The 24,763-nt window shown below is 50.9% G+C and overlaps 1 protein-coding gene across 2 annotated transcripts in view; it reads left to right on the top strand.

Moving 5' to 3' along the window:
• The window catches only part of PREX1 (phosphatidylinositol-3,4,5-trisphosphate dependent Rac exchange factor 1), a 174,546-nt gene that overhangs the window by 110,545 nt on the left and 39,238 nt on the right, over positions 1–24,763 (top strand). For both annotated transcript variants that reach the window (XM_006206688.4, XM_072944355.1), the window contains exons 8-14: positions 1,979–2,097; positions 3,623–3,772; positions 5,963–6,110; positions 13,167–13,267; positions 14,576–14,679; positions 14,874–14,923; positions 17,112–17,187. In XM_006206688.4, coding sequence (XP_006206750.3) covers positions 1,979–2,097; positions 3,623–3,772; positions 5,963–6,110; positions 13,167–13,267; positions 14,576–14,679; positions 14,874–14,923; positions 17,112–17,187 — 748 coding nt within the window. The remainder of the gene's footprint in view (positions 1–1,978; positions 2,098–3,622; positions 3,773–5,962; positions 6,111–13,166; positions 13,268–14,575; positions 14,680–14,873; positions 14,924–17,111; positions 17,188–24,763) is intronic.

Here is a 24,763-nt window from a genome sequence, read left to right as displayed (position 1 = left end):
TTGAATTTCAACAAAAACACCAGTATGTCTCAATATGTGGTGCTTGCTCAGTTTGATATCCAAAAGGAAAAAAATGAGTCTTGACCCCCCCACCTCTCACAATATACAAAAATCAACTTCAGATAGATCAATGATTTAAATGTGAAAGGTTAAAAAAAAGCTTCTAGAACGCATAGGAGGCTATCTTCCTGATCTGGGGGTAAGCAAAGTTTCTTAAATTGGATGAAAAGTAAAATAATTATAAAGGAAAAATAGATTTATCAGACAACATTAAGATTAAGAACTTCTGTTCATCAAAAGATACCAGGAAGAGAGTAAAAAAGGCAAGCCACAGAGTAGGAGATCTTTGCAATCCACTCTCCAAAGGACTCATATCTAAAATATATAAAGGGAAGGAGTGTATACCTCAGTGGTAGAGTATGTGCTTAGCATGCATGAGGTCCTAGGTTCAATCCCCAGTACTTCCATTAAAATAAATGAATGAATACCTCATTACTTCTCCCCTATAAAAAAATGAAAAAAAAACCCCACCAAAATATATAAAGAAGTCCTATAAGCCAAATTTGGCCCTTTGCTTATTTTTATAAATAAAGCTTTATTGGCACACAGCCATGCCCGATCATTTTTGTATTGCCTGTGGATGCTCTCATGCCTCAAGGACTGAGTTCAGTAGTTGTAACAGAGACCATGTGGCCCATAAAATTAAAAATGTTTACTATCTGGCCCTTTTTCAGAAAAAGTTTTCTGAGCTCTGCTGTAAATCATAAAGAAAAAAACAACCCAACAGAAAAGTGCTTAAGGGACCAATGGAGGACACCAGATGGCCAATAAACATGAAAAGGTGCTTGGCCTCAGGGCTCATCAGGGAAATAAAGATGAAATCTTTATTAGAGACACTCTGTGCCACCAGAATGGCCAGAAGGAGAAATGAAATACCAGTTGTGGAGGATGCGGAGCAACTGGAATGTCCCTCTGCCGCTGGGGGTGGGAGAATTGATACGACTTGGCAGTATCTACTAAAGATGATCACGTGCATCTGTATCACTGAGCAGTTCAGCTCCTGGGTAGATGACCCAAAGGAGCGTGCGCAGATGTTCTACATAAGACACATGCCAGAACATTCACAGCAGCACCAAACTGGAAGCGACCCAGATGTCCATCACCATCACCCTGTGTGATTCCACGTGTGCGACGTTCCAAAACAGGCAGAGCGAATCCGTAAGGTTAGGTGTCAGGAGAGTGCTTACGCTTGTAGCGGGTAGTGACCAGAAGAGGGCATGATGGGGAGCTCTGGGAATGCCTCCTGCCCTTCCAAATTGCAAGCTGTATTCTCAGAGACTTTGTTTTGTTCCCTGCTGCAGCTCTGGCACCCAGATGCATGGTGCCTGGTGCCCAGTAGGTTTTCTCTTGAGCGCTTGTTGAATGCATGGATGAATGTCTCCCCTTGGTGTCAGCTTGGTATCCTTCCCATGGGAAGCGCTAGTTGGATTGCTGAGTAACTGAATGAATGAGCTAGAGGATTCACCTGAGTGAATGAATGAATGGTAGGTAGGTAGATGTAGGTGGATGGATGGATGGACTGCCCACTCCACAGTCCTTCCCATTTGGTCTTATTTCGGGAAGTTTCTGTTTGTTGGATACTCTGAAAGTCTCTACCCTTTTTCTAGCCTAGAAGAATGGATTTCTTTTGTTTCTTGTTGGTTTCACTCGACATCTCCTGTTGGCTCAAAAATAGCTCTGGGAGGTCAGCAAGGCTGTTAGCCCATTTTTCAGGTGAGGAAGCTGTGGCTGAGAGTCGAAGTGACTCGCTCAGATCACCCAACCACCAGCCAAAACGCCATGTTTCTGGCTCAGTTCCCACTCTCCTCCCGTCCCCGGGCGCTCTTGTTTACTACCCAGTTTCCCTTTGTGCTGCTGAAGACGCTTGAGCCCCAGCGAGGTGAGACAGAGGGAATGCTGACTTCCCACTGTCTTTCAGGGTCACAGGGGGCAAGAAGTCCACCAAGAGGACCAAATCGATCAACGGCTCCCTGTACATCTTCAGGGGTCGAATCAACACTGAAGTCATGGAGGTGGAGAACGTGGAGGATGGGACAGGTAGGCCCGACCCCAGCTCTGCCTGAGCCCAGCCCACCTGCTCTGTGCCGCAATGTCTGTTGCAGTTAGTTTTTCCCTTTGGTTAGGAAAGGTAACCTAGCTACAGAAAAGTGCCTAAAACACACGTACAGAAAGCAAACCCCTGGGTGGTCACCACTCAGGTTAACAAATAAAATGCTCCTTGAACCCCAGAAGCCCCCCACATACCCCTCCCTGGTCAAAGTGCCTCCTTCCCCCAGAAGTAACTGCTGTCCGAATTTTGTGATGATTATTTTCTTGCTTTTTAAAAATGCTTTTACCTCCTAAATGTGCATTACTAAACACTTTAATCAAAATGTATGTTTTTGAACCTCATTTAGATGGTTATATGATGACAAATACATATAAAATTATATATGTATTTATTATTATTATTATTTCACGGTGTGTTTCTCTGGGTAGCACTGGCCTGGAAAATGGATTTTCTTTTTTTTGTAAATTAAGGCATAGTTGACTTTACAACATTGTATTAGTTTTACATGTACAACATAGCGATTCAATATTTGTATGGATTATACCCCATTTAAAATTATCGTAAAATAATGGCTCTATTTCCCTGTGCTATGTAGTAAGTCCTTGTTGCTTATCTATTTCATATGTAGTAATTTGTATCCCTTAATCCCATACCCCTTTTGTACCGCTTTGCCTTCCCTTTCTCCAATTATATAATTATATAAATGGTCATAAACTATACTGTACATTCTTTCCCATCTTGCTTCTTTCACTCAACCCCATGGTGGTGAGGTTCGTTTGTGTTTCTGCATGTGGTTCTCCGTGGCTTGTTGGTTTCCATTGCTGTATACTGTTCTGTTGCACAGATAGTCCTCAGTTTACTCATTCCTTTGGTGAGGGACATTTGGGTTGTTTCTGCTGTTCACTGTTAAGAACAGTGATCCTGTAAGTATTCGTGTGTGTACACCTCTTGGTGTATTTGCCCTTGAGCTTGTCAAGGGCAGAGATTCTGAACTGGTTTTGAGCCACAGGCCCCTTTGGCAGCCTCATGAAACCTATGGGCCTGGCTTCAGCATCCCTGGATGTCAGCCTGTTTTCAGAGACGTTTGCTGATCTCCAGCCAGTGGTGTGTAAGGGCCTGCGGCGTAGCATTGTCGGGCTTGCACTTGGGTTTTAAGTAGCCCAGGTGCCTGAATGAGACAGGCAAGGAGGCAGGGAAGCAGTCCCGGGCTGCCGGCAGGTGTCTTCCCATGAGTCCTTCCTTCATGAAGCCCCTGTGACTGAGTTACTGGAAGAGCTCTTTGCTGGCAGGTCTTCCTTGCCCACCAGAGGACAGATAGGAGATGAGGTGAGCGTTTGAAGAGTGCTAAGTTCATCTCCCAAATCTGGATCCTGTTGATGCCCCTGCCGCCCTGACTTTCTGGAGCAGGGGGGGCTGGTCCCGTGACCCCACTCATTAAGCGTGTCGTGGGGAATGTTCAGAGTTGTAGGACTGAGCTCTTGCTGACCCACCCTTGCCTCCTGCCCCTGCCAGCGGATTACCATAGCAACGGCTACACTGTCACCAATGGCTGGAAGATCCACAACACAGCCAAGAATAAGTGGTTCGTCTGCATGGCCAAGACCGCGGAGGAGAAGCAGAAGTGGCTGGATGCCATCATCCGTGAGCGGGAGCAGCGCGAGAGTGAGTGGCTGGGGGTGTTCCCGCACCCCTGGGGCGAATATGGCTTCCCCTAGTCTGGTCACTCAGTAGAATGAGAGCTGTGTCTAGGAAAGGGGCCCAGGGCCTTTTCCGGGAAGATCAGAGCTACAAAAAGCAAGACTTTGAAGGGGCAGGGAGCTCTGGGACTGTTATAACTTGGTGGTATCTCAGCTCACCCAAGGTCATCTGGTTCAGCCCACTAGACAGATGGGGAAACTGAGGCCCAGGGGAAGGGTCTTGCCCAAGGTCATGCCAGTATGGTTGGTCATCCTGGGATTCTGGCTTCCTTCACCCTTGAGGGTTGGTAGCTAAGATGCTGCCTATGTGTCTCTGTTCCCTCCGCGGTACTATTTCCTTCACGTGGGGTTCTTTTTGTTTGACATTCACCCAGTCTTCGTCTGAGAGGAGGGTCCTTGGGGGCTGCCCTTAACTAGGGTCATGAATCTCTGGGCCTGGGCACCTCTGAGGCAGCTCGCATAAGAAGCGCAGAGCTGGGTGTGATGGTTGAGTGGGGTTGGGGGTGGGCGCTGGACTGTTGTGCAGAGACCACCGTGCTGGGAAGAGAGGACAAGGTATGTTTGGGGGCGAGTTGCTTCTGCTTTCCAGACCTCAAGGATGTGGTCTGACACACAGATAAAAATTCCTGCCACAGAGGGTTGTGATACTGCCACATGAAGTTTGGATTCGATCCCACATGCAGATTTGACATAAGGTCCTCAAAATGGTCCCTGTGCCCAGCTTTACAGGGCCAGAAACCGAGGCCCAGTTTTCTCCCTATCTGTGTTGTGCCCACCGGAAATCACCATTCGGACGTGTCATAGATGTATCCTCCTTACCATGTCTGATCAGAATCCTTGATTTCCACCCTATCTTCTTCCCCAATCCTGTTCATTCCCTCGACTGCCCCATCTCAATAAGCAGCTCCTTCAATCATCCAGGAGCTCAAACTCTTGGTGTCACCCCTGATGTCTTGGTGTCTGCCCGCTCCCCAAATTCAACAGATCAGTCAGTCCCTTTGACTCTGCCTTCCACGTATGCCAAGTCCATCCACCTCTCTCCTCTCCCTACTTCCTCCCAAGTGCAAGTCATCATCGTCTCTTCAGAATGAATGTGGGCCCAGCACAGCCAGATCCACTGGTTTTGTTTTTGTTTTTGTATTTTGAGAAGCTAGACATCTGGGTTTTTAGATGATATTTCCTGATTTAAAATGCTGCATCAAAATTTATTAAAATGCTTAGGCCAAATAAACTACCAAACATGGCCCCTGCTGGGGTAAGTTTGTGACTTTTGACATTGATCAGGGCTGAGTGTATGGTTAGGACTGGGGGTCAGGGTCAAGGATGTGGCCTGGCCTTGGTGTGGCTGATCAGTATCTTTGTGGTTAGAATGGAGTGCTGTGGTCAGTGCTGGATATATATGACCATGAATGGGGTATGGCCTGAATGGGCCTTGGTTGTTAGAATTGGGGTGTCATCTAAACCCCGATCTCCCAGCTGAGTTTACAGGGGTGGTGCCTGCTGTGGTCCAGAGTGCAGATCTGGAGCCAAACTTGAGGGTCTGAATCCTGGTTCTACTAATTCTAGATGGACAACCTTGGACAGAGAACTTAATTTCCCTGGGCCTCAGTTTCTTCACCTGTAAAATGGGGATAATGGAACTTGTAGGTTTCTTATGAGGATTAAGTGGCATAGAGTAGGTGCTGTTAAAGCATTTTCTATTATTATTTGTCATTGCTTTTATTGTCAGGATTGGACAGGGTCCAAGTAGAAAATATGGGACAGTGATTAGGGTCAATACTGTGTTATTGTCTAGAGAAACAAGCGAATTTCCATCCCCGGCCCAGAAGGAAGATCTCAGTAAGACTTTCTGATAACTTCTGAATTTGAAAACCCATCCTCAGGTTGAAGGGTTGACTGCTTATTACTCGGGACTTAACCTCTCTGGGCCTCAGCTTTGCCATCTGTGAAATGGGGGCACTTAGCCACCCTTTCCTACAAGGTTCTTGTACAGAGTCACTGGCAGGTGCCTGGAACTGTTCTACAGGCAGTGAGTGCCCCATGGATGACTGCTGGCTGTGGAAGTAGTTGGGGGCAGCTGGGGACAGGGTTTCAGGAGCCACAGGCCCACCTCCTCTGCACCCCAGTGCTGGTGCTGACCATGCCCCCTCCGTAGGCCTGAAGCTGGGCATGGAGCGGGATGCCTACGTCATGATCGCGGAGAAGGGGGAGAAGCTTTACCACATGATGATGAACAAGAAGGTGAACCTGATCAAGGACCGGCGGAGAAAGCTGAGCACCATCCCCAAGTGTTTCCTCGGCAAGTGAGTGGCCTCACCCTGGCCTCCACTGGGTCCCTGGAGGCTGGAGATGGGCAGACCATTTGCACCCACCTGGCTTTTCCCAGCTCTGCTCCTTCCCCCAGGAGCCCTCCTGGGCAGAGCCACTAAAGCACCCTGAATCCCAAGGAATAGCCCTTGGAGGTCAAGGGTAGTGGGGTCGCCATGTCAGGTCTTTCAAATGTTTTTGACCACAACTCACTGCAAAATCTAAGTTTCATATTGTGACCTGATAACACACTTCCGTGTAATATATGATTGAAGCCAAAGTTTCACAAAACTTACTGTGCTTCATGCTCTCTGAAAATATCTGTTCTGTTTCTATTCTGTTCTGTTCTGTTCTACTCATCTCTTCATTCATTTCAAAAATAATGCTGAGCACGACCCATGAAATTGATTTCACAAACCATGAATGGGTTGTCCCCCATGGATTGAGAAACACTGGTCTAACACTCAAGGAAAGAAGCCCCCATAAGTGTCTCAAGCAGGGAGGTATTTAACACAAGGAGTTGATTTCAGAGGTTCTGGAAGGGCTGGAGGAGCAAATGTAGGCCCTTGAATCAGTCTGTTCAGATGCCATAGCAAAGTATCACAGACAGGGCAGCTGAAACAACAGAAATTTATTTTCTCACAGTTCTGGAGGCTAGAAGTCTGAGATCAAGATGTTGGCTTGGCTGAGGCCTCCCTTCAGTGCTTAGGGCCTCCAATTTCTCTGTTTGGGAAATACATTATTTCCTAATAATAAAACATTATTACCCCCATCCCTATGTTTTTCTTTACTGAGGGGAGGTAATTGAGTTTCATTTATTTAATTTTTTTTTAAATGGAAGCTCTGGGGATTGAACCCAGGACCTCATGCATACTAAGCACGTACTCAACCACTGAGCTATACCCTTCCCCCTCCCCTGTCCCCGTTTTATAATTGAGGATCAAAGGGTGAGAACATAGGTAGGATAGGATTGGATCCTAAACCCAGGTTTAAATGTCATTCACCTAGGGGAGGGGGCTGGGGACAGAGAGAAGTGGAAGAAATACAATCCCTGTAAAACCATGAAGTTGTTTCCAGGCCCTACTGTGTGCTAGACGTGATATTTGACACTCGGGGTGGGAAGAACAATGCTTGGGGCTCTTGACCTCACAAAACTTGTTGGAAGAGAAGCTTGCCTGTGAGGCTGGGACTTTGGAATTTATTAACTTGTACCCCACCCACTTCCCAAAAGCTTTTGAAGGGGCCTTGGATAAAAGCCGCTGTAATTATTATATTGCCATAGACACAGGTGAGAGGTGACGTGGACTAGTGTAATCACCGTGGAGGTAGGGGCATGTGGTTGCATCCTGGATCATTTTGAAGGTGACAGCACTTGCTGATGGGGTGGGGAAAGAGAGAATTAAGGACTGTGAGCTCCTGGAAGGTGGAGCTGCTGCTTACTGAGAAAGGGAAGGAGACGGAAGGAGGTTTCAGGCGGCGCAAAAATTAGTGCCTAGAGGCTCCACTTGGACAGTTATGTTAAGACAGTCCCCTGGGATGGAGGGGAGTTGTTAGATGAGTATGACATCGTGACTTCGGGGAGAAAGTCCGGGTTGGAGACCTAAATGAAGGGGATGTGGGCATTTATATGGTCTTCAAAGCCAGGAGACTGAATGAAATCTGCAAGGGGAGGGGTAGAGAGAGTCGAGGCGGGACCGCCTCTTGGAGGAGGAGCCTGAGCAAAGGAGTCTGGGAGGCGCGCGCAGAGAGGCGGGAGGGCGCTGGCCGGGGCGGCGCTGCGGGACCCGGGTGCGGAGGGTGCCGAGATGCAGGGAAGCCGGAACTTCGGTTCGGACGTGTTGAGGTTGAGATGTCCAGCAGACGTTTGTGTATCCAGCAGGTGTTGGATAGGGGTTAGAGACTGAGTGTGGAGCCGAGGGGCGAGCTAAGTGGTGATAGTCTGAGGCTTATGGTTGGTGAGGCCGCAGGCAGGGAGTCTGGGGGGTAGTTGGGACCCTGCGGCGTGTCTGGGATGCCGTGGAGTCGGGCTGCCCTTTTGCCCTCAGAGTCAGTGACCCCAGCTCCACGTTTCCCGGGAGGGTCTGTGGAGAAGGGAGTGTGGGCCCCAGGTCTGCCGGAAGTAGGGAAGGGAAGGGGCAGCCTGGCTGCAGTCCATCAGCGAATCCCTAATCCCTGGGCAGAAAGGAGGTTTTTCTCGCAGGAGGGGTTTGCTTCCGGTCCCCCAGGGTCAGAGGACCGCCCCCTCTCTTGCCAAACCCTTCAGAGAGCTTAGTCCAGCCGGATGGGATAACCTGTCTATGATTAGAGCTTCAGCAGAGTGTTCCGTCTCCTCAGGAAGGATTAGGGGAGATTTGTTTTACTGCCCATTTGAAGCGGGGCCGGGATTGAAGCTTGTTTTGTAATCACAGGGCTTTTAAGGACCAGACTTCCTGCAGGAGAACAAGCTAATAGAACTCCTCCCCGCAAGGCTTTTGGTCTGCACCCAGCCCCGGGGGGCTTGGGGCCCTCCCCTCAGGCCCAGGCCCAGCTTCTCTTCCTCCAGGAGCAGCTCTGGTCGCCTCGGGTGGAAGGAACCAGCAATCACAGGGACACGGTTGTCGAACCTTCCTCTGCTCCAGGTGCTGCCCTGTGGTCATGCCTTTTAACCCTCAGGGGACACTAGAGGCCGTTCACTGCCATTATTCCTATTTTAAGGGTGAGGACAGTGAGGCACAGAGGGGAGAAGGTCCTGCACAGGGTCACACAGCCACAAGTTGGGGGCTGGGATTTGAACCCAGGATTCTCTCCCACCTCACTCTGCTGTGTTTATCCATTTTCATTTCTGTTCACATTTAATTTTCCCTTGATAGTTACCTGTCTCTACAACTAGATGGGGACTCCATGAACACAAAAATTGTCTAATTTATTTTTATAACCGTCAAGCGTTGGGCTTTGAGTCAGACTTGAAGTTGAGTTTTGATTCCCCCATGTTCTAGCTCTGTGACTTTGGGCAAGTTTCTTAACCTCTCTGAGCCTCAGTAAATGATCAGTTAACGAGAGATAATAAAATGTGCCTTGCCGGATTGTCAGAGAATACAGCAAGAAAATGCCTGTGACATGCTCAGCACATCGTGGGCAAGAGTAATGGAAATGTGTATTGGGGTTAAGGAGCGGCCTGTTTCTGCCGTTGTCAGAGACAAACTCATCGATGCCACATGAAAAAGAAACAAGGAATAAAATCTGTATTTTTGTGCAGGAATCATGGGAGGAAGATGGCGTTTACCCTCTGGGATCCTCAGATTAGTTGGGGGAGACAAAATTGATTCACTCATCCATCCCATTCATTCAGTGTTACTGTGTGTACAGAGGAAATCTCTGTCCTCATGGAGGTAACCATCCAGCAGGGGAATCAGAAAACAGACAAGGAGATAAATACAAATCAGGAAGGGAATTTTAGCTAGTTGATGAATGCAGAAAGAAAGTGGGTTGATGTCAGGCAGTGAGGAAAAGGGGTGCTCTTTCAGCCAGGGTGATCAGGAAGGGCCTCTTTGGGGAGGCGACATTTTAACCAAGATCTAGATGACAAGCAAGAGCCAACCATGAGAAGATCTGGGGGAACAGTGTTCCTGACAGAGGGAACGGCATGTGCGAAAGCCCCAAGGCTGGGATGAGCCTTGAGTAAGTGAGGAACAGCAAGGAGGCCAGCATCGCTGGAGGGAGGGAGTGGCCAAAGAGGTTGTCAGGCAGGTAAGGGGTGAGGGGGTTCAGATTTTATTCCAAGGGCTCTGTGAAAAGAGCTTATGCACAAGACTGAGGTGAGAATCAGCTCATTACCCAGGCCCTGAATGAGGGCACTGTTAGAGCTTTTAAGAACTCAGGGGACAAATTGTGATGTTCTTTCTGTCTGGCAGGGCAGTCAGGGAAGGCTTCCTGAAAGGAGAAGCCCTTTGGTTTCACTCTTGTCACAGTTAGATGTCGTTCATTAATTGCAATCTACCAGAATGGGAGCGCCCAGGTGGAAGAGGCCTCACTGGGTCATCCACCTGTGGGCACAAGTGCAGGATATTAGCGCGAAATAGCTGATGAATAATAATTTGCCAGACGTGGCCACAGACGTCTCCCAGAAGCATCTCAGGCAGTGCAGTCCCAGAGATGAATGTGAAACCCCAGGTTTCTTTCCTTGTGGAGCTCAAGGCCATGGAAGAGACAGGCAAGAAAAATGGGTTTCTTGTACTAAGGGTGAGTGGACATTAGGTCTCAGCTTGGGGGCTTACCTTGGAAGAATGCAAAGACCTGTGTATCCCCTGTGCCCAGCCTGGGACTTGACACACAGTAGGTGAAATGCATGTTAACTGGGTGAATGATACTGGGGGCAGGAAGGAAGAGGGATGAAGACCGACACACGATTTCAACTAGTCCCCCATCCCCTGAATCTCAGGCTCCTCGCCAAAACAGACTGACCTGTTCCCTTTGTCCCCAGCGTACCTCACACTGCTCCAAGTTGCATCTTTCTGGAAGACTGGATCTTGCTGTTCTTTGTCCCCCAGCCCCCAGTAGCTGGCAGATTGCTGGTTTCCCAACCTTACTTCTCACTCAGGGCCCTTGTGTATGCTGATCCCTCTGCCTACAGCACCCTTCCTTGTACCCCACTGGTGGCAGACGGTGCCCTGCTGACCTAGTGCAGTTTGCAGATGTGTTTTCTGTGAGCCACATGGTGCTTTCAGAAAATATTGGATTCATTATCAACATTTAAAAGTTGGGAGATTTCACAGGAAGTGCTGGATTTCCGGCTTCTCTCGAAAAGTTGTAAGATGCTTTAGTTTTCCCATGTGGCCACAGTTGGCCGCACTGACTGGCTGCCGTTTTCAGAAGTTCTGGCTGGTTCAGTAGAGTTTCCATGTGGCCCCTTTTACTCATTTACGAGAGTTTAAGGTTCATGTGTTAGAGTGAATTTTGTATGGTTTTGTACGCTGGATCCCAACTCAAGACTCAATGTGATTAGAAGGTTACCCATTAAATTCAGAAGGCCCCTGAATGAACCACTTGTCAGATGGACCTCGAGGCCCAGAGAGGGACAGAGGCTTGCCCAAATTTGCCCAGCAGGCTGTGAACCTTCCTTGTTCCTCAAAATGATGTAAGACTCAGCTCAGGGCAGAAACAGGTCACAGTTGCTGTCCTCTGGACTGCCTTTCTCTGCTCTAGCAGCTGCTGTGGGGAACTTCCTGTACCCCGCAGCCTGGCCGTAGGGCCGCCAGTCAGTGCCAGAGGTGGCCCCCGTGGGACAGCTGGTGGGCAGCCGGAGGCTGAGTGTCAGCTTCCGAAAGTGGGCACTCCACATCTGTTCACCTCCCTCAGCTGCTGGCAGTTTTCTTTCTGCCTGTTTTTTGGGACTTTGAGAATAGAGCGGGGGTGGACAGGACCCAAAACAATCCCTTCCCCACTCAGGGCTCCCGCTCCATGAAATAGATCTGTTTCTTCTACACCCCCTGGGCCCGCACCCGGGCCCTCTGAATGCCTCGGCACACACCACTACCTACACACAAGGCAGGTCTTTGCTCAGCCAAACACTGGAAAGCTAAAAATAGCCCTGCCCCTCTCTGGCCCTGTAATTGGAGGCGGGACAGCTGGTTTCGATAAGCAGGAGAGCCCCGCGCTCTGGCCAGCTGCCACCCGCCTTCACTGAGTACAGATTGCCCCGCGTTCCCGGCTCACCCCTTTCCTGCTGACTTTTCCGTGGGTTGAGCTCTGCACCGAGCCCGAATGCACCTCCAAGAGCCAGGACCTGGGGTCTGGCTGAGCCTCTGCCCCGCTGGGTAGTCACGTTGGATTTGATTTGCCTGATTTTTTTCTGGGCTTGTGAGCATTTCTTTGTGGGTGAGACCTTCCTCCTCGCCCCAACATGGTCCTTCTTGTTTGATGGTTCATTCCTTCATTTGTTCAAAAAAATAGTTGTTGAGCCCCGCTGTGCTTTGTAGCCTCTACCAGATGCAGGGGGCGTAGAGCTGTGAATTAGACAAAAATCCCTATCAGCATGGAGATGACATTCTGGTTTGGGGAGATGACTGATAAACACACATAAATCTGTAAACAGGTCAACTCCAGTGATAAGTACTAAAAAGGAAGTAAAACCAAAAGATGTGATGGATTGTATGGGGGCAGGGAAAGTGCTTTTGATGGGATGGTCAGGGAAGGCTTCTCTGAGGAGGTGACCTTTGAACTGAGATGTAAAGATGAAAGGGAAATGCTTTGTGAAGAGCTGGGGAGGGGTGTTTTTAGGCAGTGGGAACAGCAAGTGCAAAGGCCCCAAGGCAGGCAAGAGTCTGGCATTTTTTAAAGGGAAAACGGTGGGTGTGTGTGGCTAAAGCAAAATAAGTGAAAGGTACTGGAGATGGGGAGGGGGCAGCTCGTACACGGCCTTGTCATTGTGTGGGCAGGTTTGGATTTTTTCCGAGAGTAACCAGGAAGCCCATTGGGGGGTTTTCAGTGGGAGAATGACATGATTTGATCACCATTAGCTCTTCTGACTCTCCTGTCATCTTTCTGGGTCCTTATTTCTACTGGCTTGTTTGCTTCTTCATTCCTTCTGTCCCTCCATCTATCCAGCTGACCAGTCATCCATCATCCATTCCCCCACCATCTACTCAGTTATCCCTCTGCTTATCATTCACCCATCCATTCCTCCTCCACCCACCTACCCTACAGATCTGTCCAGCCACTTAGTCATTTATCTGTCAGATCATCTGTCATCTACTCACTCTTCATTCATTTATCCACTCATGTGTCTGTTCTCTTTCCCTCCCATTCATCCATCCATCCACCCATTCACCCATCCAGTGAGCCTGAGGTGGGGCCCAGAGTCTGCTCACACCCACTTCTCTGCCATTTGTCAGGGGGGAAAAGCATCAGGCCTTAGCATGACCCCCAGGCCTGTAGGGTCCTAAGTCTGCTTCCCAGTTCTGACTATCATTCCTGGGAGTGGTGGTGGTGGTGGGGCGGTCAGGCCAGTTTAGTGCTGGTCCCTGTGGTCCCTGGACTGGGGCGGTCCTCTCAACCACATCTTCTGTTCCTGGCAGTGAGTTTGTTGCCTGGCTCCTGGAAATTGGCGAAATTAGCAAGACAGAAGAAGGCGTGAACCTGGGCCAGGCCTTGTTGGAGAACGGCATTATCCACCATGGTGAGTGGGGGCTGGGTCCCAGTGGGTAGGACCAGGTCAAACCTCGACAGCACTGTGCTTCCGCTGACTCAGAGGCTGTATCTGCACTTCTTTGCAGCTGCCTGTTCCTGGGCACAGTGTGGTCCCAGGAGCGTGGCTGCCCTTATAAAACTGCTCTCGGGGCTGGGAGGCCCAGCTCTCACCTAGGGCACCAGCAAAGCAGGGCCACCTCAAAAAGTTAGGGGCAGGGGAATAGAATTTTCTATCTGTCCTTTCAAAAAAAGGCAAGAACCATTTAAGTTTTAGCCATTCAACAGATATTTATTGAGTGCTTTTCATGTGTTCACAGCAGTGAACGGGACAGATGGAAACTCTGGTCCTCATGGGGCTGACGTTCTAGTTGGAGGGGGAAGGTAACAAACAGAATGAGTAAAATATACGTATTCAGGTGGCGGTAAGTGCTGGGAGGGAGAGAAAGCAGGGCAGGTGTTCGGTTTTGAGTGGGGGAGTTGGGAAGGTGAGAAGGTGATGTGGAACCAAGTCCTGGGGGAGGGAGGGAGCCAGGTAGGCACTGGGGTTCCAGGCAGAGGGAACAGCCAGTGCGAAGTCCCCAGGACAGGAGTGTAAGCTTTGTTCAGGGAACAGCTAGTGTTAGGAGGTCAGAGGGCACGGGCCAGTTGGGAGTCTTCAGGGGATGAGGTTCAGGACCTTATAGGGAATTGTAGGGTCTGTGGCTTTTACTCTGAGTGCAGTAGAAAACCAATGCTGTGTTTGACTTAGTCCTACTTGGACTTAGATTTTAGCAGGATCCTTTTGGCCATTGTGTGGAGTGGACTGTTGTGCCCAGGCAGCAGTGGGCGTCCAGCAGGGAGACAGCTGTGATAGTCCAGGTGGGAGATGAGGGTAGCTTGGACCAGGGTGGGAGTATAGACTCTGATTCTTAACGTTCTGAAGGAAGAGCCTACAGGTTTGCTAATGGATCCAAAGCAGAGAGTGAGAGAGAGAAGCACCAGGGGCGACTCAGGGCCGTTGTGTAGAGATGGTTCTAGGTCCAGGGAGAGGCTGGGCAGATGGGTCCCAGCTCAGGCTGGAGTGAGGCATTTCTGGGCCTCTTGCAAGACTGGCAGATGCCCCTACTCCAAGCCACAGGTCTCAGCTGGGCCCCACACTTAGCAGGAGGCCCTAGTTTCTGCATTGGAATGTAGGGAAGGGGTTCAGTACAATTGCGCTAGACACAGAGCCTGGCCAAAGGTTGGGTGACGATGGTGGGTGTGGGTCAGGAGGGCCGAGGGGAGTGTGCCCAGCCTCACCGGCCCTGGGTCCCTCTAGTCTCTGACAAGCACCAGTTCAAGAACGAGCAGGTGATGTACCGCTTCCGCTATGATGATGGCACCTACAAGGCCCGGAGTGAGCTGGAGGACATCATGTCCAAGGTAGGGTCCCGCCCCCCACCATGGCCCTGCCCCACGGCCCCGCCCCCACAGCCCCACCTCCACTGCCTGCATTGGTCCCCTCTCCTTCCTTCACCCTCTTCCTCTGTTCTGGGAGCCATCTCTCCCAGCGGCCTGGATTTGGAGGCCCCTGAAGAATGTGGTCAGATCCTAGACTCCCTCTTTTTCTCTTTCAGGGTGTGAGGCTTTACTGCCGTCTTCACAGCCTCTACACTCCCGTGATCAAGTAAGTCACTCCCTCCAAGCTCCAGTTCACCTCTGCCTCTTCTGAGCTGTGTGGCCTTGGGCCAGTAACTTAACCTCTCTGAGCCTCAGTCTCCTTCTCTATCAAATGGGGCTAATAACCGCATCTACCCTACAGGTTTGTCATTAGGGTCAAGTGAGTTAATTTGTGGGAAACAGTGCAGTATGGTGGTGAAGGGTGTTAGTTTTGGAGCCAGACTGGCTGAGTTTGGATCTCAGCCTGCTAGTTAGTTACCAGCTATGTGATCTTAGGCAGTTACTTAACCAAGTTGGTGCTAATGCCTCAACTTTGTCTTCTTTAGAATGAGAATAATAATAGGATCTACCTCAGGGCCTTTGCACTTGCCGTTCTGCTGCCTGGGATATTCTTCCCCCATATATCTGCATATTTGCTCCCTTACTTCCTCCAAATGTCTCCAAATCAGAGGGGCCTTCCCTGGGCACCTTTCTAAAATATCACCATCTGGAACGCACTACCCTCTTTATTTCACTTGGATTTTCTTCTTGAAGCTTGTCAGTGACTGACACACTGAATGTTTATTTCTTTGTCTGTGTACCATCTGTCTTCCCCACTGAATTTTACACTCACCCAAGGCAGGGATTTTGCTCACTGCTGTGTCCCCAGACCCTTGGCAGCACCCAGAGTGGTGCTGTCCTTTGGAACTTCCTGCACTGATAGAAATGCTCTGTCCTTGTGCCATCCAATAGAGCAGCCACTACTCACATGTGGCTTTCAAACTCTTGGGACTGAAAAACGTGATCTTAAGTCTGATTTAACGTTGATTGAAAAGAAGCCAAGTATCGGCGAACTCACTAGATGTTTGCTGAGTGATCATTGAAAAGTAATTAATGCTTTTTGCCTCTGTTTCTGCATCTGTGAAATGAGCCTAAGAATAGCTCACCCCTCGTGGGTGGTCATGAGGATTAAATTTGAATGGCGCCTGGCACATAGTGAGGGCTGTGTTGATGCTGGTGGTTGGAGGTTCACTTTCCCGCTGAAGCTTATGGTTGTGGACGAAGGAACAGGGAGGGTGATCTGATCCTTACCAGCTGCAGATGCCTCTGCCTCCTGTCCTGACAGCTCTTACCACATCCCAGGAGCAGAGAGGAAGGGTCTTTTCCCTGCATTCGCTGGCCTCCTTGGTGCCCAGGGTGCCCCTTTCATCTCCAGACCTGCCTCCTTGGCTCCTCCCCTGCTGCCTTTGTGCAAGCCCAGAAGTCAGGCAGGGCCGCCTCGTCCAGCCTTGGTCCCTGCAGAAGAGGCCCCTCCATCAGCCCCCAGAGGAGGAAGTGGCCGGGCCAGCAGCCGGCCCCCACTTACCGCACACGTGATGTGCTGGGCTCCCCAGTTCCTGAAAACCTGAGAACACCCCAGCTGGCCTTTATCAGTCCCGCGGGGGGCTGGCTGCATAAGCTCGTTTTTGTCAGCTTCAGAGGCTGAGAGATTGTTGCAGTTTGGCCACAAGGTCTGCACAGCCCTCCGCACCAAGCCTGGGTGGGAATTAGATGCTACTTTAGGTCAGAGCTGTACCTCGGCAAAGAAGCAGGGCCGTCACAGACCCCTGCCGCCTGCCTGGCCCCGACTGCCCGCACCAGCCCACGGAGAGGGCTTTCCACGTCAGTATAGATTTGTTACCTTTAAACACACGAATGTCAACAACAAAACAAAAAGGAAAGAACTGGGAGTTTTTCTCACCACGCAGACTAAATCGGGTTTCCGCAGGCTCGGCGTTCTTGACTTTTGGGGCTGGATAATTCTTTGTTTGGGGGCTGTTCTGGGAAGTTTGGAGTGTTTAGCAGCATCCTGCTAGATGCTGGTGGTGGTACCTCCGGCCCCTCAACAGCCGGTCATGACAGCCAAACATGTCTCTAGACACAGCCCAGTGTTCCGTGCGGGGCAGAGCCGGCCCTGCTTGAGGGCCCCAGCAGGAGAGTTTCCAGAGTCTGAGAGCCCCCTGCTCCTGTCCCCACATGATGTTGGTGAGAGTCAGGTCCTGCCCGAGGTGACACTGTGAATGAGGAGTGGGGCTCCCTGCCTGGGGCTCTCCCCGCCCCCTGCCTCAGACCCATGGCTGGGGACCCTAGAAATTTGGAGCATTCTGAGCAGGGAAATTGGGATGTTTCCACCTCTTTTCTCTCTGGTCTGCTCAGGGCGTGCTTCCTCTCCCCAGGGACCGCGATTACCACCTGAAGACGTACAAGTCGGTGCTGCCTGGGAGCAAGCTGGTGGACTGGCTGTTGGCTCAGGTGAGAAAACCCTCGGGTCCCGTGCGACCAGCCATCCTGCCCAGGACTGAGAGACTAACCAGCATGCGGGCCTTTGAGGTCTAAACAATTTTTTTAAAATTATTTTTTAGTTGTGGTAAAATATACATAGTGTAACATTTACCATCTTAACCATTTTTAAGTGTATGGTTCAGTAGCCTTAAGTCCATTCTTGATATCACACAGCCATCACCACTGTCCACTTCCAGAGCTCTTTCCATCTTGCAGAACTGAAACTCTGTCCTCATTAAACAGTAACTTCCCATCTCCCCACCCCCCACCTCTGGCCCCTGGCAACCACCCTTCCACTCTCTCTGTATGAATCTGACTGCTCTAGGTCCCCTGTGCACGTGGCCTCGTACGGCATGTGTACTTCTGTGTCTGGCTTATTTTGCTCAGCATCATGTCTTCATGGCTCATCCATGTTGCAGCCTGTGTCAGAATTTCCTTCCTCTTAAAGGGTGAATAATATTGTGTGGATAGAGCACATTTTATTTATCCATCAGTCAAGGGACCCTTGGGTTTCTGCCACTTTGAGACTTTCAGTTTTTAAAACCGGGATGGTCTTGGACAAACTGGGACAAGTTGGTCTCATCCTGGCACCAAACTGGAGCCTCCATGTGGAGTTTGCCAAGTTATTCCCTTCACCTAGGTTCCTGGTGAGCAGGGCCTGGGCAGAGTCTTAGAAAATCTAAGTGTCAATTTTGCTGCAACTTCCCAAAGGTGATTGTTCCATTGAGGTGTTGTGGACTCTCTTATCTGTCTGCCTCTTGTCCTTTATGGCTCTGTTCAGAGGGTGCTTACTCTGGGCCCAGCCCTACCTGGGCTTTGTGCATTATCTCACTGAGTCTTTCAACCCATTTACAGATGGAAATGGGGGTCCAGAGAGGCCAGGCTAAGTGCCTGGGCCAAGGGCACACAGCCTTGCAGCAGCAGAGCTGGGACTCAGATGGGCCCATCTTACCCACTTGTGCCTCAGTTCCGCAAACTTTTCAGGGAGCCTGCGAGAACGCTCCTTTGTAGTCTGTAAGAAAAAGGTATTGGCTTCAAAGACAAGGCGACGCCTGTGAAATCAAGTGGATAAATACTTAAACATTTACAGAGTGCAGCTCTATGGCAGCCTCATTATATTGAGTTTAGCATTCATAAAAACTTCATTCCACTCAAAAACAATTACTGCGTGGATTTTCCCACGTCAAATAAGTTTCTGATGATTGTCTAGAATTCGTGGCCAAGCAGTGTAAAGGAAATGCTTCTTGGTGCCAAATAACTTCCAAAGCAAGTTCAGAAAAATCCTTGAAAAAAAGAATTGTAAGCCAAAAACCAACGTAAGATGTGGCTGCATTTTAATATGTGTGCTATGATGTGGGGCCCTAAGGTGTGGGAGGTCTTGAAATGACCTGGATTTGGATTCAGATTTGCACGGCTGGGAAGTGCAGAGCTGCTAACTGTTGTGCTACGCACGCCTCCCATTGTACTGTACATCTTTCCTTGGGATCCCCTGAAACTGGCCCAGAGCATCATAGCCCAGCAGACCTGGGTTCGAATCTCAGCACCACCACTTCCTAGCTGAGTGAGCTTGGACAAGCTGCTTAACCTCTCTGTGCCTCAGTTTCTACACCAGTAAAATGAAGCTAAAAACAGTAACTTCCCTTTAGATTATTTTGAGGATCCAATGAGTTAATCATCTAAAGTGCTTAGAATGGTTCCTGGCACTGAATAATTGCTCAGTAAATGGAACTATTATTATATTAATTCCTCATCTCCTTCACAAAGGACTCAAGGTGCCTTAGAATTACGTGCAGTATGGAAGGCTGAAGAAATTGCGGAGGGCTTTGGGGGTGCAGAAACAGTAAGACCAGGAAACAAACATCGGGGGGAGGGTGAGAGGTGATCTGCTTGGGGTCTGAGAGTGCGCTGTGACAAGTGAGGGGCGACACCTGGCGTGTTCTTTTGTGATTCAGGTTCCTTGTTCAGAACCCAGACATGCCGGGTGCAGGGCTCTCTGAGCTGCTGCTGCTCCCCGCCTCGGGCCCTTCTGTGGCCTCGTGGTCCCCGAGCTCTGTGGGTGCCGTCGTCTGCCTGTTGGTTTCAAAGCACATGTGGACTTTGCCTTCAGTGGCGAATCCCAGGCATGAGCTGGGAGTGGAGTGGGTTACTGAGCTGGCAAGAAGTCAGTGGATCCGGGAAGTATTTGGAGATGGAACGCACAGGACACATCGCTGAGGGGTGGGGTGGGAATCAAAGCTGTGTCCTGGGGTTTTGGTACAGTGGGTGGCTGGAAGTGCTGTTCACAGCGATGGGAAGACGGGGGAGGAAACACCGGTGTGCGTGGGGAAATGAAGCGTTCTCCTTGGGCGTTCGAGGGTGCTGCCTTTGGGGTGCCCACTGGACTCCCCAGTGGAGGTGGAGGAGGTGGGGGGAGGGGCAGGCGTTGCCCCCCCCCATGCTTATTTAAAGTGAGGTATTTAAAGTGAGGGGGTAGAAGAAAGTGTAGGGAAAGTCGGCTCATTAGCATTAGCTCCCTTTTTCCCTTTGAACACCTGCTGTGCATCAGGCAGTGTTATAGGTTCTGAGGACGCAGCAGTGAACAGATACAGCTCCCGCCCTCATGGATCTTAGGCTCTGATGAAGGGTAGGGCAGACATCCAGCGAACAAGGAAAAGAAGTGAGATACAGAATGTGCTAGCTGGTGCTCAGTGCCAGAGTGCCGGTGGGGCTGGAGCGTGCGGGAGCTCCAGCGGGTTGACCTTTCAAGTGGCTGGGGAGGTCCAGTTTCCACAGGGGGTCTGAGAAGGTCTTGCTGAGCAGGGACTGTTTATAGAGGCTGGAGATGGGGAGCGAGCCAGGGGGACGTCTGGGGGTGTCTCTGAGGCAACAGCAACTTGGAGGCTCTGAGTCAGGTGAGCTTGGTGTGTCTGCGGGCAGGGAGGAGGCCAGTGTGGCTGGAGTGGCCTGAGCCAGGTGGCAGGTGATAGGAAGCCATTGGGCAGCCAGTCACGAAGGGCCTGTGGGCTCTTGGGAGGACTCGGGTCATGGCCAGGTTCTGAGCATAGAAGGGATGGCACCTGTCTTTGGTGGGATGAGGTCCTTCGGGCTGTAGGGGGATGAGGCTGGCAGCTGGGAGACCAGCTCAGAGGCAACTTCAGAACTGCAGGCAAGTAGCTGAGAGATGGCTGAGAGGAAAGCGGGAAGAGTGGTCAGATTTTGGATATTTTGAAGGTAGACCTAACGAGCCTGCTGTTGGATAGATGGGGTAAGGGAGGTGAGAAACATGAGTCTAGTCGACTCCAAGGTCCTTGGCTGAGCTGGAGAGGCTCAGGTCTGCGCCCTGGAGTACCTGTCAGGGAGAAGTGCCAGCTAGAGCAACCTCTTCTGTTGATTTCTCTTTGGTGATTGGTGCTGGGCATGGCGGGAGCCTACTTGTGGCCACTGCAGTCGGAGAAGCTGTGGTGCTGGCTGAAGACCCCCTACAGTAGCCTGAGTCATTGTCAGTGGTCCTAAGGACATACCCCCAACACCCCAGCATCTTGTTGCAAGTAGAGGTGGAGGGGAGGATGGTGGAGTGAAGTTTGCCACTGACCACAGAATGTGTCTGTCCACTTCAGCAGACCTCCTGTGGCTTGGCCTGGGCTGGGGACACAGGGAAGCTAATTGGAGCTGACACAGGATAGCTTCCATGAGATTGACCAAAAAACAGCTGTCATCTGGCTCTGGGTCAGAGAAAGTGGGGAGGATGGGGTGCATGTGGGTCTCTCTGTGGGGGAGAGGTTGGTGATGGGGATATGACCTTGAAGACTGGTTACAACAAGCCTAGATTTCAAGAGTCATCCTTACCTTGTACCTTAGCCGGAAAGTCAAGAAGAAAACATGTAATTGTGTACTTCAGGAGGATTATTTTGCTTTGAACACATCTTCATTTTTAACTTCTAGGTCATTCTGCTCCTTGAAATAAAATGTTGATTGAAACCCACTAGATCAGCTAGAAATGCTTTTGGCTACACCTAATAGGAAACCTGACTTATACAGGAAAGACATTTTTCTCTTATGCAGTAAGAAAACTAAATTACACAGTAAAGTAAATTATACATTTTTTGCTCACATAACTAGGCGTCCACAGTTCACAGCTATAGAGCTCATTCGATGCCATTTCCACCCAGGCTCTTTTCAGCTTTCTTTTCTGTCATCTTCTTGCCAGTTGCCTCACAGTTGTAAGATGGCTGCCACAGCTCCAGGCATCACACCTATGTAGACCTATAGCCAAAGGCAGGCAGCAGGGACAGTTGGAGAGAGCTTTTTCATTCTGTTTCTTGGTAGAGGAAACTTCCCCAGTCCCCACCCTTCCCCAGTGATCTTACCCTTAGGTCTCATGGCCAGATGGGTCCCACATGTACCCCTAAACCACTCCCTGTGGAAGAAAACAGGGATTACTGAGAGTTGCTTAGAATTCCCCAGAATTCATTGCCTGAGGCTGGGGAAGGGACTCCCTCCTGCTTGTAACTCAGATGAATCAGGGCTCTTTTATCTCTGAGGGCAGGGAAGCAGCGTGTTGGTCCTTTGATTGACAAGCTAGGTACTGGGTCACTTGTGATCGTCTGTGTACATTCTCTCGTTTAATCTGCAGAATAACCTGAGGAAAACACAGTTATTACCCCCAGCTTATTAACGGGGAAGCTTATGTCAGGTTATGTCACCTGCCTCAGGACACACAGGAACGGGGTGCACCTCTAAGACTGTGTGTGGGCGGGGCTTTCACGATGCCTTGGTAGGCAGTGGTAATAGTAATAGTAATAATAGCCTTCTGTATTAATTACAGTCTGTACTGTGGAGTCTGAGCAGGGAGCACCACTGAGAGGTGGCAGAGGCCTTGGAAAATCAAGGGCAAATCTGGGGATAAAAAAATACAAATGAGGAAATGAAGCTCAGAGATGTTAAGGAATTGCCTCCCATCACAGCTGGGCGGAGCAGGAGTTCGAACCTGGGGAAGCCAGCTCCAGAATCTGCTCTCTTCACTTCTCTGCTCCTTGAGTTTTGGTCTCTGCTGCCAGGGCTCCAGGATGCCCCAGGCTGTGTCCATCAAAAGGAGGGCAGGAGGTCAGGGGCTTAGGGCAGAGGAGAGCTGAGACAGGTCAGATCTGCTGCCTCCTGTGCTGGCTCTGCAGAAATGTGCCCAAGGTGCCCGCCACACTCACCCCACGGTCTGGTAGATGGCAATGCTGATGGTGGCAGGGTTTTCAGCATGGGGAGTGGTGTGGGAGCAGGCAAAGGGCCAGGCTGGCAGCTCAAGGCACCAGCAGAGGAAACAAAGGATAAGCAGGGACAGGATGGGAGCCCTGGCTGTAACCCTGGGCAACTAACCTCCCCTCTTGGAACCTCAGTTTCCCTATTTGTAACGTGGGGGAAGGTCCAGCTCTGAAAGGATTCCATTCTCATGGTGTAACCTTGGGCAAGTGCCAAGTCTCTGTGTCTCCGTTTCTTCATCTGTCAAATGGGGTTAATAAGAGTGATTGCCCCTGGGTTGACCATCAGGACAGTTAGGGCAAGGCCACTCTGAGGAGCTGAAAAGCCAGGACAGGGCATTCCAGGGGGAGGAAGGAGTGAGTGCAAAGGCCCTGAGGTGGGGCCGTGTGTAGTGTGTGGAAGGAGCAGCAAGGAGGCTGGCGTGGCTGGAGCCCCTAGCAAGGGGGGCTGGTAGATGGGTGGAGAGGGGGAGGTGTGGTGGTGGAGTTGACTGCACAGGGCTGTGTGGCCCATGCCTTCTTCCTGGAGGGGAGAAACGTGGACTTGTGGCTTTCGGTTTCCCCACAGCTGGTGGGATGTGGGGTGGGGGCTTACTTTTCAGGTGGTGGGCGCATCCGGGGTTGGTGTATTTCACTCTTCACCAGAGAATCACTCAGGTCCTCACTTTATGATCCTCCCTGTGGGTCCCCCCGGGGCCCTTTGGGGAGAAGAGAGGTGAAGACAGGCTGGGAGTCCAGACTGTGAGGGCCTCAGAAAGCCAGGTGGGCTCCAGATGCCCGCCTGGCCCCCCAGGCTGCTGAGCTGGGCCTGCCCTCCTCCTGGGCCCCAGCTGTGCCTCCCCGCTGCTGGCCCCTCACAGCTTGGGGGCTGCTGCTGCTCTGGAAGCGGCTTCTTGACAGGATGGCTGCCTCCCCTGGCGGGGCTCGGAGCATGGCCGGCCCTCCAGCCACTGGCCTGGGGTCCCACCGGAGAGATTTGTCTTCCTCGAGTGAGCCCAGGGCAGCCAGACCAGTAGAACACTGAGGCCAGCGGCTCCCCCAGGCTCTCTGCTCTGGGTCTGAGCCCCAGGCTTGGCAGGCTGAGTCCTGCAGCCTCTGAGCTCATTTCTTCTTTAGCTGAGGAATTCCCTCCTGGCCCCTCCGCTGCTGGCCGGGGGCTAAGGCGGGGATACACGGACAGTGGAGGCCTCTGGCCCAGTTGTGTTGGGCCAGCGCCTCTTGGAACTGCTTCTTGCTTGGGCAGTGGTTTAATGAGCGGCTGTCTGGCCCTGTGGCCATTTGAATGTAGCTGATGCTCATTGACCTGCCTACAAGCTCTTGCATGAGTCAGTTTCTGCTGACAACGCCTTTATTCAACCAACAGGCATTTACTGAGCACCTGCTGTATGCCAGGCCCTGTTCTGAGCACTTAGGATTCAGCAGGTAACGCAGTAGGTCAAAAGCCTGTTCTTTTATGGAACTGACCTTCTTGCTCACCCTGTCCTTACAGCCATGCTGCTTTTGTGCTCCAAGCTCTGTCCACCTCTGGACCTGGACCATTGTGCTGTTTCCTTTGCCTGTCATCGCCCCTACCAGCCACCATGCACACACCTAACTCACACACTCTGCCTGGCTATACTGAGATTATTTGGGTTGCAAGGAATGGATTCAGTCTAACTTAAGGAAAGAAAAAAGAAAGAAAGAAAGAGAAGATGACTTATTGGGAGGCTGTGGAGCCCCCCCAGAGTTGGGGGGAGACCCGAGAGCCGGGCCTTTGAAAGAACTGCACCAGGAAACACGGGAGCAGGCACCGAGGGGCACTGTCTTCAGGGCAGTGCTCTTGGTGAGAATTGGCACCAGCTGTTCCCCGCCCTTGGGTTCCTCCAATCAGAGGGTCATGTTCCCTGGGCAGGGAGCATCGCAACGGCCTCGCCTAGGTCATGTGTCCCAAACCTGGCTGGGGGTTGGGGGTGGCGAGCCTTGAGGGACCGTCCCACTGAGGCGACATTCCACATGGGATAGGTGGCCCCAAAGACAGGCCCAGCAGGAACCCAGCACAATGGCCACACCTGTTCATTCTTCAGTTTCGTGTTGGATGTCACTTCCTCCAGGAAGCCCTGATTTGAGCCAGATCCCCCAATTTAAATGGTACCGTTTAGGAGTATTTTTAGTTGCAAGGACAGAAAACCCAAGTCAGCAGTGGCCTGAATGGGTAATGTGCTACACGTCCGTCGTCCGCACATTAAGGCCCTTTTGTCCTCCGTTCCATCCTCAGCAGAGTCTGCCCCGTGGTCATGAGATAGCCCCACAGCCCCTGCATCACTTCCTCACATGACTTT

The sequence above is a fragment of the Vicugna pacos genome, chromosome 19, assembly GCF_048564905.1.
Source record: "Vicugna pacos chromosome 19, VicPac4, whole genome shotgun sequence".
Taxonomy (NCBI): domain Eukaryota; kingdom Metazoa; phylum Chordata; class Mammalia; order Artiodactyla; family Camelidae; genus Vicugna; species Vicugna pacos.
Note: the sequence above shows the minus strand (reverse complement) of the source record. Positions and strands in the feature narration are given on the sequence as shown.